Here is a 17,778-nt window from a genome sequence, read left to right as displayed (position 1 = left end):
TCAGTGAGGGAAGGGAGCATGTGGATTGGTTTACTCCTGCCTCTGCTGTAGTGAGAGAGAGGGGTACTTCCCCCCCCCCTCCTTGGGTGTCCAATCATCCCATCAAACTAACCTTCCAGATCATATTGTGATATGGATTGTTTTATTTTTATCTTATTTTTGCATATTGTTTATCATTATACTGATTTTAAGAATCACACACCGTATTTTCCTGTGCTTGTTTACCTGACAAATAAGATGAGTCCATTTGTTATTTTTTTACTGGTATAATTTATTGTATTTTATTATTATAAATTAATAAACACCACCTACAAGGCATTTAATCTTTTCATTAGTGACTGCAGAGATATGCTGAAGTGGCAGTATGAATATATTTCTAAGTTAGTAACACTACATGTATTTTTGTATTGAGGCATTGTAAAACCCCACCGGACTAACCACGTTTGAATACGCCACCAGGACTAACGAAGGGTTAGTTAAGTAAAATGACACTATGGTGAAAGCTGGTTATAAAGTATGAATTTTGCCTTATTTACACATGAATCTTAGCCACATCTACATCATCAGTGTTGTCATTTTGTTCATTACATTTCTTCTATCTATCTATTACCAGACGCCTCAATCACGTTTGGGGTGGCCACAAACAAATCGCCTCCAAGTCGCCCTGTCCCCCGCCATTTCACTGCCCTCTCCCAACTCACACACCCCTCTCTCATATACCTCTCCACCCCATTCCTCCATCTCATCCTCGGCCTCCCCCTTCCTCTTCCCCCCTCCACCTCACTCACATACACTCTCTTCGTCAGTCTTTCACCCTCCATCCTCTTCACATAGCCAAACCACCTCAGTGTGTTTCTCATAACGCATCCTATCACATCCACATCAGCACCACAACGTTCCTTTATATCCTCATTCATCAGCCTGTCTCTCCATGTGACTCCACAGGCTCCTCTTAAATAACTCATTTCCACTGCTCTCACTCTTGACTTGTGTCCTTCCAACAACGTCCAAGCTTCACTTCCGTACGTTAGAGTTGGTATCACAATACTGTCATGTAGTAACTTTTTCACTTCCATGCTCACTTCCCTGTTTCTTAGCATTGCTTTCAAAGAACCAGCAACCTTTCTTCCCTGCTGTACCCTTTCAAGCATTTCACCCTCCAAACCTCCATCCTTACTCATCACACTACCCAAGTACTTAAACGTACTCACAGTTTCCAATTCCTCACCATCCAACCTCGCTGTACTTTCACTGACTTCACCTCTCTCAAAGACCGTCACTTTACTCTTCACTACATTCACCTTTAGAATCTAATTCCGTTTCTTACACACTCTCCCAAACTCATCCACCAAGCCTTGCAGCTCCCCTTCGTCTTCACTCAACAACACAGTATCATCTGCAAACAACAGTACAGAGAGTTTCCAAACACTATCCTCTCTCACCAGGGCCACTCCAACATCCACTACCCTACCTTGTACCTCTTTTATTACCCCATCCATGTACAGATTGAACAACCATGGCGACATGACACATCCCTGTTTCAACCCAACTTTCAAAGAGAAAAATTCACTTAATTCACTATCCACACGCACTGCAGCCTTCGCACCATCGTACCTTTCTTGATAAAGTTAATTCCTGTTCATGATACTAATTTTGAAAAATGTTCTGCAACAAACACAGTATGTGATGACCTCATTAGGTAATGACACAGTCTTGGAAGTATCTGAAGCAAGCCCCTTATCACTCCCCGACCAGGTTTAAGAACCTTTTCTCCATGATAGGAAATGAAGATTTTTTCTATTACTTTTAGCTTTTCAAAGAACTCACATCTGTGCTACACTCATCAATTGACGTGACACAAACGCGGTCTCCTACACTCATTGACTGATTTGTGCTGCGGCAACTTCATTACTGGATGCAAAACACCTGCTTCTATTTGAAATTTTGCCACCCATCTTTTTGAAGTGGTGACCGAAGGGAATGGAAATTTCCACTTTTCTCTGAAATATTTGTAACCTTTTGTGCTTAAACTACGTAGAATTATTGCCTTGCTAAAATCATCTTCAGCCCAGTGATCTACTCGTATTGGCTTCTCAGAGAAAGGAAACTTTACTTGGGATGAACAATACTGAGACAAAGTACTCTTCACATTATTTGTTGCACTGGCAAGAGCTGTGTGGAGCTGGTCAAGTACTACATTTTTCTCCTTCTCCCACTCAGGACATTCAGTCTCCTGTTCTTTCTTCATATTATCCAACTGGCACAGCAACACTTCTCTCTCCTTTTTCAAATCATCTACTTGGCATTGCAAATCCTTAAAAGATGGAAGTTATTGTCCCTCTTCATATACTGATTCTCACCCTGGTATCTCAATTTCCGTTTCTAAAATATCTTGCTCAAGTCGTTTCTGTTCTCTTCTTACAGCTTTTGCCTCTCTTTCGGTGCAGGCATCAGTAACTGTGGGAGTATACAGTATTGGTCGTCTGAGATAAATTAATTTATGCATCAGGAGATTTGTCTCACAGTCGATTATCAGGATGTGCCATTCACTTCGATGAACCCTCTTCTGACTAATGTTATTTAATTTCTGGAGCATCCAGATTTTTTTTTTTTTTTACATAATTTCTTTATTTGTACAGTATGGTAATACCCTTATACTTTCTCATCTTGTGTTGTCGGTATCTGTTGTGTTGGAATTGCACCTTCCTTTATCCTCACAATGTTTGGGAACAGGCTGACGAAGGAGCTCATATTTGAGATTTCCTTCATATGAACTTCAGTCGAAATGTAAGCTACATATCACTCCCCTGTTTACATTAATTGGGTCTTGCCTTTTACACAGACTAATCCATTTCTTCTTCACCTCTTCATTCTTTGAGAATCTGTGAAATGTAATTCCACCTTTGTTTCGGTAATATGAAAAGCACCCATACACTGAACAATAAGTGGGCATTATAGTTAACTTCACTTCCTTTTGTCTGTGTGCGCGAACTGTGGAGGTGGGCGGTGAACTGTATGTGTGTGGTCGGGTCATGGCGGGCTAAGGGGCGCCTGACGTCAATCCTCAGGAATATACTCTGCATACGGTCAAGCGTGGTTAGACATTCTACTTCTTTAGGCCTTGGCCGTACGTGTCTCATTCGTGTTTGCGAGGCGTGAGGAGGATGTAAAGGCCATGCTTAGGCCTCTGCTGGAAGGGTGGTGAGCTTGTCAGTTCGATGTCTTCGTGACCTGGCGGTATCCTGAGGTCAGCCGCCAGAATCAGCTTGGCCAGAGCTACCTTGATCTCCATCAGGGCGAACCGCATGGCTGGAGAAAAAATATCGTGTAATTAACAAATGCGTGTGTAAAGGATTCAAGGGCCGTACTTATAAAACCTACATCGTAGTTGGGTGAAAGTCAGAAATGTGAGACTTAAGGAGCAGTTCATCATAACAAAGTCGAGACTTTGTTAGGTCATAATCATAAGCTGCTGAGACAGCGATTTGCTTTATGTTGCACTTGCGAGTTTTGAATACTGACGAAAAATCCCCCCCCCCAAAAAAAAAAAAAAAAAAAAATAGAAAAGAGACGTAACAAAAAATTTAAAATTACTACAATATTGTTCTTAAATGTTTTTGGTGAAAGGTCAACTGATTAATATCAAGTTTTAGAAATTATTTATTAACCACTTTGTTTTACTGTGGACAAGGACATGTTGCCTCACCATACCATCGCCAGAACAACACCACCGCCACCAGCAGCACGGAGAACTCTAACAGTACGATTGAGAAACGAACTGTACTGGTCGGAAGTTAATGTCAGTAATATTTTTGCACCATGCCCTGTAATATCCCATGTTGTTTAACATTTTTACGATTATGTTGTGTATTATCTACATCGATTCGGTATTTATTTTTCTTCAGTTGAACGATGGCACTTGAGGCTAATGTGTTACCAGTGAGTTCCTATATATTTTGTGATATTTATCCACACTTCTGAAAGAAAATATCATAGGCAGTTTAAAAGTTCATTTATAGTAAGGATCCCTAAGGGGAGATTTGGCAACACAAGAGGGGAGAATGAGGCTGTGCACAAGGTCTTTTCTGTTTTGGTTTCAGAGCAGGCAGGACTGCTGCCTCCTGCCTGGAGCTTTTCTTTCTTTTAGCTCCAGTATGAGTTAGAGCATCGACTTCTATTCCCCTAAAAGGTATCTGTATTGTATTTTGCCTATGTTAGTAATGTTTTGAAAGTGAAATCTGCCCTGGAAATTGTTAGATATGAGAAGAGCAGATGTCTCTGTGTGTGAGAGACAGAAATCGGCTGATGTCAGCAGCTCTACGCCTTTGGGTAAGGCTCGGTAGTCACGTACACCACTGTGATACTATAATCTGTTTTATAATTGTGAATGATGGTGACGAATTCTTATCCTATGCAGTATCATCCTAACACCTAGAGGTTAGGGTCGTCAAAGGGCAGCTGCAATGTCTAATTCCTTGAAATATTCCTATGAAAAGTTTTATTTTTTCACATTAGAGTATACTTTCCTTGTTACTTTGCTTGAAACTACCTGAAAGTTCTAACACTTTCATAGGAAGCAGTCTTGGAGCAAGTTTTGGATATAAGTCTGGGAGTGGACTTTAGCCAAGTCCTGGCAGAGTATTTTATTTCTGACACTGGGTCCAGCATGGCCATTGTCTGGTTTTTATGCAGTTTTCAAGTTTTGCCCAGACCTGGTAACAAGTCCAACCTCCCTGTTGTAATCTAGCATGAATGGAGAAGCAATACATAAATGAAGGATCAACGCCTACAGTGACGGTGTTTCGTCAACCTTCTGCATTGCCTTATTCTCCATCCCAGAAAAACTGAAGGGTCAATGCTACCAACTTTACCAATTATATCTTATACCCTTCTTCACCCCTTTAAGTTAGGTCCATTTATTATTTTATTTCAATATATAATTAATAACAGTTCCTCAAATATTTCATTATTAAACTTTCTTTAATTTAAATGTATTGGGCACTCATTTTTATTTATAAGTAGGTTTTGGTGGTTATTTTCCCATCAGTAAATAATGGTAGCCAGTACAGCACAAGCGGTTGTCACCACTACAAAGTTGCATTTTTCCAGTTGCAGAGTAAAGCAATGTTAAAATAGGATACAAAAACCCACACTGGCAGACGAAAAAAGATGTATTCCAAACAGTTTCAGCGACAGCTGTCGCCCTCTTCAGTGGATCTACAGACCAAGAGTGGTACATACAAATGCTGAGAAGCTGCTCATATGCAGGGTGAGGACACGTTTTCCCAACCACACCTGATGTGACCTCACCTGACCAGCATTGATCTTAATAAATCAATTAGCAACAAAACTGCAGGGGTATACAAAATTCCATGTAGAGACTGTGATTTAGTTTATATTGGTGAAACGGGAAGGGATTTGGACACTCGCATTAAGGAACACAAGTATGCTTGTAAGATAGGCAACATAAATAACGCAGTGTACGTTCACTCTTCGGAAAACGACCATAGAATCGACTGAAATTCTAGTAAGATATTGTACAAATGTAGTAACTATAAGAAACGTAGGATTGTGGAAACTGTATGTATAGAGAGATATAATAATTTTAACCATAGTGAAGGAATGTATAAATTAGATCCAGTGATGAGAGGATTAGTGGCAAGGTCCTTGCCATCCCTTGTAATCCCTCACTCAGGTCGTGGACAGAGTAGAGGGAGAGTCAGGTGAGGTCACATCAGGTGTGGTTGGGAAAACGTGTCCTCACCCTGCATATATGCAGCTTCTCAGCATTTGTATGTACCACTCTTGGTCTGTAGATCCACTGAAGAGGGCGACAGCTGTCGCCGAAACTGTTTGGAATACATCTTTTTTCGTCTGCCAGTGTGGGTTTTTGTATCCTGTTTCATGGTCACGATAGTGTGACTCTTCAGCCGCAATGTTAAAATAACTTTCATTTCTGGCGTGAGAGCCTTGCTTCTTGCCGCTGGTCTTGTTAGGGTCTCCCGCACCAAATTTGTCACAAAAATTATACCTGCACTGTTGAAGCGGTAACACTTTACTAGTTCTGCATCACCTAGCTCATTAAGCACATCTTTCCTGTCACGAGAACGTCTTGGTTGACGGTGGCAAATTTGTTGTTGCTGTGGTGCGGCGGCCATGTTTACCGTTATGATTAAGTCATTAGCCATGTCCGAAGTGCTATACCATCTCGGGAGGTGTCTTAAGCCATGACTCAAAGGTATTATTTTACAAGTTGCCAATATGCAGTTCAGGGATATTACCACCATAAATGCATAGTAAATTACCTAAGAATGCTGATGACCCACATAACCCCATTCAGAAATCAATATTTACTGAAACAATAAATTTAATTAAAATTCCTCCAAAAAACATACCATGGATCTTGACTGCCAGTCTGTGTAAAAAATGTGTCGTTCGTACGTGTGTTTCTCCTTCCATTGACTGCACACGTGTCTGCTAGGTCTGTTTCACCCACTCGTGAGCATCCTTTGTCACGTGATGGTATTCTACCAATCAGTTTGAAGCACAGTCTTTTGATTCCCCTGGGTGGAAAATTTAAATCCTTCTTGCTATGGCTTTCGACGAAGAAGGACGTGATCTGAGCATTAGGTGTAATATCGATTATTTACACGTTCTTAAGCGTTTCCACTCGGAACCGGAGGAAGCTGTTGAGTTATAAAGAGAATACAGTGTATTTTTCTGCTAGTTTTTAATGAGGTTTGAGTGATTCTGACCTTCATTTCGGAAATGCTTTATTTTGCCCCTTTTCCAATCATGAACTTTGACTGGATGAGAATGTAAAATGAAGCATTTTCGACAGAAAACGAAGGCAAAAAATCACTCAATTTGCATAAAAAATCACCAGATAAATATACTTCACAGCCTGGACCATCGTCTTTCTAAGGTAAGCATTCCGCTGCAGCACGTTAGGTTAGGTTAGGGTAGGTCTGGTTAGTTTAGGTCTCTGGTTTGGTTAACCAATTATGCAGTATACTTTTCTGGTGTTTTTTTTATCCGATTTGAGTAATTTTTGACTTCGTTTTCTGTCGGTCAGGTTACATCTGCTTGATTAGGTTAACCGGTTGTGCAGTCTATTTTTCTCGTGATTTTTGATGCGATTTCAGTTATTTTTTGCTTCGTTTTCTGTCAGGTTAGGTTAGGTTTGTTTGGTTAGGTTAATCGGGTGTGCAGTATATTTTTCTGGTGGTTTTTGATGCGATTTCGGTAATTTTTAACTTCGTTTTATGTCGAAAATGCTTCATCTCACCTCCTCATCCAGTCAAAGTTCGTGATTGGAAAAGAGGAAAAATGAAGCATTTCCAACAATTATGAAGATCAAAATCACTCAAATCTCATCAAGAACTACCAGAAAAATATACTTCACAATCTAGGGGGTGTATTGGCAACTTGTAAAATTTTACCGGCTCAGGTTAGGTCGAACAAAAGGAATTATGACTTGCAATTGTGAATTTAAGACAGACTTTCGCCTTGTGACACGATCTTAGTGTTTTATAAGTACAAACCCAGCCCCATATCCTATTGTCCCCATGTCCTATTCTGACTCCATGTCCTATTCTGACCCCATGTCCTATTCTCATCCCATGTCCTACTCTCACCCCATGTCCTATTCTTACCCCACATGACCTCACCTAGACAGTTCCGTGGCCCCATTCCAAAGGGCATATGGGTGAAACGCTTAATGTTGACCTTGTTCTCGGGCAGGAAGCGGTCAGGCCAGAACTGCTCAGGGTCGGGCCAGTAGCAGGGGTCGTGGTGAAAACTCCACACTGGGACCTGCACCAGGTCCCCCTCCTTCAGGTGTAAATTAGTTCCAGGGATGCTGGAGGAAAGGTAAATGTCTTGAAAACACCTGTGGTTGTCTTTGAGATTTAACTAGTTATCTATCTACCTGTCTATCTATCTATCTTTGTCTATCTACACATCTACATGTTTATCTATCACCTGTATGTCTACTACTACTACTACAAACACTAATACTAGTACTAATACTATAGCCGCACACCATGATTTTACATATATATATTGCTCTTGCATGTTCATCTTTAAATATTTTGTTCAGTCTTATGTCTTCATCTTTATCTGTTCATCTCTAAGTGGTCCTACATGTTTACCTTTAAGTGTTCACTGTTCCGTGTTCTTAGCGTGTGCCTGTTTACGTGTTCATATTATTTATTTCATGTGCACCTTGTTTTAAAATGTTCTCCTTTTCTTATCCCACACACTGTTCACCATCTGCCCTCTTGTTTACCATCTGCACCTCTTGTTCATCATGTACACCATTCCTCACCTGTAATCCTTGGTACATATCCGGTCTAAAAACAGCGTTGGCGGGTATAGCCTCAGGGACTCTGTAAAGGTTAGAGAAAATCCAACGTAAACTGCCATGACTGCCTTAATATACTATCTGTCACTCTATCAATCTATCTATCTATCTATCATCTATCTATCTATCTATCTCAGCAGTCAGCAAGCCAATTCCAATAATATCAACACTCCCTGGGATTTTGATTTAGATAAAACTGAATGACTGCCTCACCAACCAAATCAAACGTTACCCTCTTCATTCGAGACAGGCGTAAATTTCAAACACACACACAGTTTCACTCTTCAATCAACTACTCCCATCGTAACGGCTCCGAGTATTATAAAAGAATTTAATTTGGACACACGCATGACCTCTTCTGGGCCTAGGAGTTACGTCAAAGGCATCTTTTAAACTCGATATCTTGAAGACACCAACAGCCACTTCTTCCAGCTGATTCGTAAGAGGGAGGGATGAGTTAATTCAACCCAACCCTGCCTGAGATAGTTAAGCAAGATAATGATTCACAGTGTTGATGGAAGAGCCGAAGATGAAACAGTATGACAATCTGAAGGTCAAGGGGTCAAGAAAATGCAGTGGAAATTTAATACACAATAAAATACAGCACAAATTTAACCCACCCTGTCCCGACTGATTTTGCACCACTGCCCCCCCCCCCCCCATCCCGGGAAATTTTGGAAAAAAATATTTTTGGCCTAAACCCCCGATTTTGGTGAGAAACATCGAAAATTCAAAGAGAAATCGCTCACCAGAAGTTTATAATACTGGATGCAGGTATCAGCACCCTTTACCTTTCTGTGTTTTCTATGAGGCAGGCTCCAGAGAAAATGAATTCTATGTGAGGGGTAACTATTCCACAGCACTCATAAACGGTATTTATTTATAGTACGAATTTATATGTATTACAAGAGTATATTGGTTTTCACACAGTAATATAGGCGATACAAGCATTGTTTCACTTACCAAAAACATCAACATACTTCACCTTTTTTGGCGACACTACTTGTTTGTCATTTTTGACTGTTTCTTCCTCTAGTACTACATAAACTTTTTCCTCCACATTGTCATCAATTGGGGAATCACTCTGGCTTTGAATTTTGTACCGTGGTGCGATGTCTCTTTATTGGTCAGGTCACTGGTAACAGGTGAATTGCCAAGACAAAGGCGTGTGGGGGGGGAGGTCATGCAAGGTAAGGCATTGTCCCTGCCTGGCATCTGGTAGAGGAAAGTGTCCCGTGTATACGTACCAAAAATCATGCACAAAATTTGAAAAATGTGCAAATGACGGACTTTGCAATTGCAGCGTGTTTATATACGTCAACGAGAGTCACAGTGACAAAACGTTTGGACGTATATAAACGTCAGCAGGAGTTGACAGATTAAAATGCATCACAAATTTATTACGCACCCATAATGCAGGCATCGAGGAACTTGGCCTCCATGACCCCCTGGTAGGTCAGCTTCCCCTCCTCCTTCACCAGTTGCTCAAGTTCCTGACGAAGGCGCTGCTGGGGCTCTGGGTTCTTGCCAAGTAGGTGTGAGGAGAAGGCCACAGCAGAGGCGGTGGTGTCGTAGCCAGCCACCAGGAACAGGATGCACTGTGCCACCATCACTTTGTCGGTGAGGACTGCCAGTGGGAGAGAACAGAATATAATCCAATTTTGAATGAATTAATATAGTCCTAAGTCAATATGGGGCATGAAATTTGGCAAGACATTATTTCGGCATCTTGGTAAAATTTTTCCCCAAATTGACTTTAAGATTATCCTGAGATCAAAAATAGTTTAGCTGGTATTTTTCCAGCACAGGTATTTCTGTAAGCCCTAAGGTATTAATTCTAAGCTATGAACCTACCTGTCTTAATTACCTGTAGCATAATATAGCAGGTGTCAAGAGTGAGGTAATTATGCTTTCTCATTTTGCTGCTGTTCCTCCTTACAATATTATCATTTCTTCCCATCCTTCCCCTGCCTTCATGTTCCTGCCTGGGTCTCATCTCCTGCTGTGTCCACTCACCCAAATCTAAAACAGTTCTCTTCTTCCCCTCTTCCCCATCAATGCCTCCTCAGTATCGTTTTGCTCCCTCTCTCTCTCTCTCTCTCTCGCGGTGCCTTGATTTTTCTCACTTTCACTCTTCATTTGCTATCTCAAATTATTCCATACTCACCTACTCTCTGCTAAATATTTTTTTAATGCAAGTAACACCTGGTTAAATTCCAGTGTTCTCTCTCTGCTTCCCTTAGCTTTGCCACATCCCAGTACACTTACACCTCCCATTACACTTACACCTGCCTACCTCACCACTGCCTACCTCACCACCCTATGCATGTGTAAATACCAAACTGAAACTTAACAAATTAATCACACTGTCCTGGCCGAGATTCGATCTCAGGCCCTCGACCTTGATATGCTAACACATTAACACTGAGCCAAAGAAAGGATCCACGCTTTGCCTCTAGGCAAAGGAATTAAGGCAATTGGCAATAGATAGATTGACAGAAAATACAATTAGGTGTAAAAAACGGACATGATGTATAGAAGTGAGAGAGACAGACAGGCGGACAGACAGAAGCATCAACGATTTTGGGAAAGATTAATGTGTGCAAAAACTTAGTAATTCAAAGTTTGTCTTAGGATAATTAGATTGTGAACAAGAATGCGGAGTGACTTTTGGCAACTGGAGGGCCATTAAAACAGTCATTCAGATTTATCATGTCCTAATGTTCCCCAGACTATGAAACGCAATAGTCAAATTTGCCATCCAGGTCCTGATATGGTACCTATTTCAGCTCTATATACGAATAGGACAGGATAAAATAGACCTTGGCCAAAGATCACAGAACTGGCCCGGAATCGAACCCAGGACCTCACTTTCATGATCATTCTGTACTCCTAATTACATCACTTGCACTGCAGATGAAACTATTACAGATATGGTATAATAGAAAGACCTATGAGGAGATAGTGTAGTAATAAAGGGCAATGGTCAATCACCATGCTTAGGGGAGGCAGTGGTGGTGTCAGAGTCTTCAGCCTGTGCTTCCAGTAAAAGGTCAAGGAAGTCCCCCCTCTTTTCTCCGGCTTGGCGGGCCCTGATGGTCTCCTCTGCTACACTCCGGAAGAATCCAGTTTCCTCTAAGTCGTCCTTGAAGCCCAGAGCGTTGAAGAGTCGTGGCCAGGTTCTCATCATGAGAAACCTCAGTGTAATTTTTGGAGTTGCAGCAAAAAAAGAGTCTGCTTTTTGAGCAAAAAGAGGGTTTTCCTGTGTGAGAGAGTTGCACTCGATGCCAAAAGCACAAGTTGCGATAGTATCCATGGTGAACCGTCCAGCTTTGTCCTTCATGTTAACAGATGGATTCTTTTGTGCACCTTCAAGGCAGGAAGATACAAATGTGTCAGCAATATTGCTCACAAGTGGGAACATCCTTCGCATCTTCCCGGTCGAGAATGTTGGGGACAGGACAGCACGCAAGTCTTTCCACTCCTGACCCCTCTTACTTCCCAGCATGTCACTCAAGTAGCTGTCGGGTTGGTTCGTACCAAAGGGTCGCCTGTTCACGAAATGATCAAAGTCCTTTACGAATATGTTCTTGACTATGTTGGGATCACGCAGAGTCAGCACGGGAATGAAGCCCTCATACAGGCCAAAGTAGGGACTGTTCTTGTAGGTATGGTACATCTGAAATGAAGAATAATATAATAGTTTCCGCCCCAGTAAAGTATGATCGTTACTTATGCGCACAAAAGTATTTATATAACATCCCATACACCAGAAGCTTCCCTGGTATGAGAACAAAAAATCTTGGTTAGTCTCCTGAAAATAAGCAACGGTGATTAGTAAATTCTTTTTCAGCTAAGACACTTATTATCACTTTTAAATACAGTTTCTTAACATAGGCACTATAAAACATGCATTTTGTAATAGACAGAGATACTACAAGGACCTGACAGAAGAGATGTGCTGTCACTGAAAGCAGGCAGGATACAAAAGAGATATTAAGGAATGAGGTAACCATAATTCAGAGCTGATCACCTCCACAATCACTTCTTCAGTCTACAATTTCCACAATAGTGGAGCACATGATTTCAGTTGCGGAAATGCGATTATCACAAACTCGTCCGAAACTTGCGGTATTACATTGCGGAAGTACTTCCGCAATCGCAATCCTGTCTGCAATCTCCCACTTGGCGGTCGGTGTCGGTTAGTACAGGCTACAGCATGACTCATGAATATCAAGCTTGAACAGTGGCCACGGGTGAGGCATCGCTGCATTAGAAGTAAGGATGAGCGATGAGCGATACCAAGAGAAATGATTTGATACGATATGATAAGATACATTATAAGCCAGCATGGCAGTAAATTTTTTGGCACACATAGCTAATCATGCACAGTTGTTCCACAATTTGACATGACGATCTTAAGGGCTAATGTAATGGTGATCACTGAAAATACTTTTTTTTTTTTTTTTTTTAATGGTCTTACTGAGTTATTATCTGCAAAAGTAAGCACATTTCTATGAATTATCTATTTAAGTTCTATGGACTGCATTCTGCTGCTGATCAAATTGATTTTTCCTGATGGGCACAAAGGCTGTTTCTTTTCCTTGTAAGATTATTTTTGTAATAAAGGATATGGGTATGTTAATATATTAGTACTGTGAGATTTTTATGGTATGCCCTAACTCTGATACAAAACAAAAAAGGATAATATACACCTGAGGACAGTATACGTCAGTATCTTACAAAATTACGGTTCTGAGGAAGATAGTTGTAATGGGTAAGTTTTCAATAAATACACCAAGGTATCGGCAACAGTTTTAAGTGCATCATAAATGTCATAAATAAATTATAAATACAATGATTCACTACATTACCAATCGCTGTACCCCCTGCTTGTGCCCTTTGTACTGAAAATTGTGAAACTGGATTACGGTTGCGGTACTGAGGTAGTAGAACTGCACATTCCAAGTTTATTGCACAATTGCGATAGTTGAAGGTAAGGGTCAGAGGTTCTGGAATTGCGATTGCAGAGTTGAATTTTGGATTGCGGTGCCCTGCTCTGCAATGAAAACATTTTGTAAACCCTGTCTTACACACTTTTCTCAACTCTGAAGAGGTAGTCAGCTGGTTAATTTAAGAAGTTTCGTGATTCAGGTAAGTACTGTGAAAGACCAATATGTTGTTGGTATGGAAACAGGTCAGCTCAACCAAACACTGTATTGCCAAAAACCGGATGATTTTCTGAAAATTAAAGCTAGAAAAAAGAGAGAGGGAGATAAGAGAGAAAGAAAGGAATATAGGCATTAATATAATACAATATGTAATCATTATAGGCATATAATAGTTACAGGCATTATTATGTCATAGCACAATATGTAACAATAGCACACACTGTAATGTCTGGTGTTCAGGAAGAGATGTACACATCCTCTAGCCCAGAATGCAAGTACATAATATATGACAAACACGTACCAGATGATCAAGAATTTAACGATGTATCAAAGACATGGGGTAACTGATGAAAGCCAGTTAGTTCACGTGATGGAAATGTACCAGACAATACACATACATATGCACACACGTCACCCAGCCGGAAACCAGCCAGTAATATATCTTGAGAAATCTGAGGTGAGAGTCAGAGCCATAGAGAATCAGAGAGGGCAGAAGGGGATTGGAGAGATGAGAGAAGGAAGCTTAGGAGATAGGGTAGAGCAGAAGATTCACTGTCATGCTGGGAATAGATCGTTTCCACGTGACATCATGAATCATGTGACTTTTGTTTATGGGGCCATATTGGACGGGAAATTGTCGGACACCTAAAGAGAGAGAACTGTAGAATCCACAATGATATTCCACTGTTGTGCCTTCGGCTGTAAGATAAGGCAAAAAACTGAGAGTGGGGTAAACTTCTACTGGTTTCTAGCCAATGAGGAAAGGTGAGAGAAGTGGATAGCCTAGCTGCCATGAAGAGGGAGAATTGGTAGCTAACGGCCTACTCCCAGCTCTGTTGCAAGCATTTCATACCAGGTGAGCCGATGATGTGTGAGTAGATACGGGCATATTTATCATTCTTGGCAGTTGCAGGTGTCGTGGGATATCCTAATGGTGTTATTATCAGAGCACAAGACCCACACGGCCATGAGTGGGCGAGGGAAAAGAGGGCTAAGGTCCATGTCACAGGCCTTGCTTTGATATTATTCCAGAGTTTCACCCAAACCAAATCTGACACAGCAGTGATGGTCAAGAATGTTAGATGCGTAAGTAAAACCCATTAAATTACAGGTTAGGTCATACTTGATGTTAGGTTAGGTTAGGTAAGGAGGTTAGGTTAGGTTTGGTTATGTTAAAGTTTATTTTTATTTTTTCACTGTTTTTCACTGTGATTCATTTGAAACTGATATTTGTGTCATGGTGGATGATTTCAGTAATAGTGCAATACAGAATACTGTTCAGGACTTTAGTATAAAATTTATATACCACTGTGAGCCTGTGTGCTAAAAAATGTTGCAATTAAAACTAAAGCAAAATTATTAGTATTACTACTTATAATTTTTTATTTTATTTAGAAGAGAATGTTGCTCCACAAAAAGCAAAACTGTCAGTACATGTTCCAATTAAATGTACAATTTCCACTTAGTACAAAAATACTTTAATAACAAATAAGAGGATAAATAATGTACTTATATCAACAGCCCCTCCTATATTTTTCTTTTACCAAGTATGTAGCTATTAAGATTTATTTTTGTTAATATAAAATGTAAAATCATAAAAACTATATTGTTGAAGTCTTTTAGTTTTATGTTGTGCTACTGATCAGCATGAAATAAATAACCTTAATTTGTGCCAGTGTTATGTTTCAATTGTAATGTAAAAGTTAACTTCAAGAGTAGATTTGACAGTTTTGACCTACCGGTATACTATGAATTATGCATTTTACGTAAAACTATTTAAAAGATCAGTATATAGGCTATGTGCATGTTTCTAGGTGTATAATTACTGAAATTTCCAAAATAATTAATTTTCTTTGTAAATTTCCAGAATTACACCCAACTCACCTTGAAGCTTAAATTTTTCATTTTTGTATGTGTTTGTATGTGTTATAGTGTGATATTTATTTCTGTCGGAAATTTTTTTTTTTTTTTTTTATTCCAAACCAAGCTAACCCAACCAACTTAACCTAGCCTGACCTAACTCAGGACCTAAGAAGAGAAGATAACTGCAGTAGGCCAATAGCTCCGTGCTAGACAACTCCCAGAAGAGTATAACTAATTTACCCTGCCTGCAATAGCCCATGCAGGCCCATGCCAGGCAGCTGTCACAGGAGTGTGACCACAAGAATGACAAATTTTATATGCAACCCATACCTGTCATTCGCTTATCTAGCCTGTGCTTGCAACTCTCTAAATAGGGGGCAGCATCAAAGGTACATCACTGGGAAACCAATTCATCAACTACTCGATTCCCAGTCAGTGTAATACAATCCCTCCTCCCTTGTCCACACGTCAATAATTTACTGATTACCAAGCCGATTTACAAGTACCATATGTCTGTTCCAGCTATCTACATTGCATATATACAATATGATATGTTTGTTTACCTTGACGGATGCCCGGTGAACTTTGATGGAGTGTTTACCAAACAGTGATAGCGATCGCCATATCTGAGATCTGGTTTGGGTCCCCAATCCTTGAAACTGGTGAATTTCTCCTTAGATACGGTGTAAGGATCTAGCCCCAAACAATTTATCTTCTTCATGTACAAATCTTGGTGACCTTGATTCGGATTTCTGCATATAGCTGAGTTTCATCTCTGACAGCCCTGTCTGTACAGCGATTACTGCGAGGAGTTTGTGGTCCAATATGGAGACGTAAACAAAATCACGTGATTTCTGTGACGTCATTGGAAAAGATCTATACATGGGTTACGTCACTCTTTCCGTCACATACCTGTAACTGTGTCACTATAAAAAGAAACCTTAACCCCAGAGTGTGTATACCTCATCTTCACTTACGATACGAGACAGACGAAGGGGCAAGGGAGACAGAGAAATACCTACCTCAAGACAAAACCCACAACGAGCTGTCCAACGTCTCACGACTTTTTATTGGCAGCAGCCCACACTACTGGTGACAGAGGTGCCTCACCAATCTACGACTACAATCCCAACTTCTGGCTACGATTATTATCTACACACACACACACACACACACACACACACACACACACACACCAGTGGATTTAATTTGTGTACCCTTTATACTGTACTGCCGTATCTTTCCTCTATGTCTTAATATTGGGACACTCAAGCGTTGTGTGTCAGTATATGGTATTTAAGACAGAGAGCCTGTTGATAGGTGGTGGCAGCCATCATGCGCTCACTTGATGTGGTGCTGCCTCCTTCTTCCTTCAACTTCACCATTCTTTTCCTTGTATTCCCGCCTCACTTCTTATTCTTCCTTCATTCCTGCCACTTTTTATCACTCTTCTTTCCCCTCCAGGTGGCTCGACACTGAGTGACACCCCTGATGGTTTCATGTAACCTAGGAAACAATTTAAAGTGTTGGATGGTAACCATTTCACAACATAATGGGGCGATGTGGAGTCTACTGGTGCCCCTGTTAACTGGGTGGAGTAACGCAAATGCGCCATCCATCCGGGAACCAAACCTCCATACTCTTCCCCATACCTTACTGTGGTGAGATGCTATCTACTGCAGGGGAAGATCAGTTCACTACACAGGATGGCTCTGTAAAGGTGGTTGCTTGCCTGCTTCCCTATGGTTAATGAGTTTGCTCAGCTAGACAGACTGGGGTTACTTAGCAGTGGTTTATGAGAGGTTTAAGCCAAAATAACCCCACTTGTAGAGAGATAACAAGTGTTTCTAGTTAATGTCTCACTTCGTCGAAGGCCAGCCAACGATATTTCAAGGGTGACATGGTCTGGTGGAGGTTGCCGATGAAGGGGAGGGCGGGTGGGGATGGGACGCCTCTGTTGGCCCAGTAGTTGTGACGCCATCTTGAGTACAACCACGCCGTCACCAGCACCAGCACCAACATTACCCACGTCACCAACATCCTGATCCCTTTACCTGGCAAGAAGAAGGCTTGAATTAAATGCCAGTTGAATACACAATAGTCATTTAAAACAGGCTGTCAGTATTTCCTATTCCCATCTGCCTCAAGTTTCTGACACACACACACACACACACACACACACACACACACACACACACACACACACACAGCCATTGAATTTACATGCCACAAGGTGAAGAAAATTAGAAGACAGCAGCTCGTACTTATGTGTATCGAGTACTTGAGGAGAATCATTGAAGTTCCAGTCCTGTCCTAGACTACGAGAGCCCACTGTTTAAGTTACACGCCACGTCTCTTTTTAAAGTACAACCCATGTCT

The 17,778-nt window shown here is 40.9% G+C and overlaps 1 protein-coding gene across 1 annotated transcript; it reads right to left on the bottom strand.

Annotated features, from left to right (window-relative positions):
- Positions 1-3,136: 3,136 nt before the first annotated feature.
- On the bottom strand, positions 3,137-17,439 carry LOC145412178 (cytochrome P450 9e2-like). Its single transcript, XM_080282110.1, has 7 exons — positions 17,263-17,439; positions 13,935-13,988; positions 11,360-12,044; positions 9,774-9,992; positions 8,330-8,390; positions 7,671-7,861; positions 3,137-3,309 (listed from the first exon to the last, which is right to left on the bottom strand). The coding sequence occupies exons 1-7, from the start codon at positions 17,437-17,439 to the stop codon at positions 3,137-3,139; spliced, it is 1,560 nt and encodes a 519-aa protein (XP_080138236.1).
- Positions 17,440-17,778: the final 339 nt, after the last annotated feature.

The sequence above is a fragment of the Coenobita brevimanus genome, chromosome 92 (genome assembly GCF_032717465.1).
Source record: "Coenobita brevimanus isolate Jiangsu-jjx chromosome 92, ASM3271746v2, whole genome shotgun sequence".
NCBI classification, from domain to species: Eukaryota; Metazoa; Arthropoda; class Malacostraca; order Decapoda; family Coenobitidae; genus Coenobita; species Coenobita brevimanus.
This window is presented reverse-complemented; position numbering and strand designations above follow the sequence as displayed.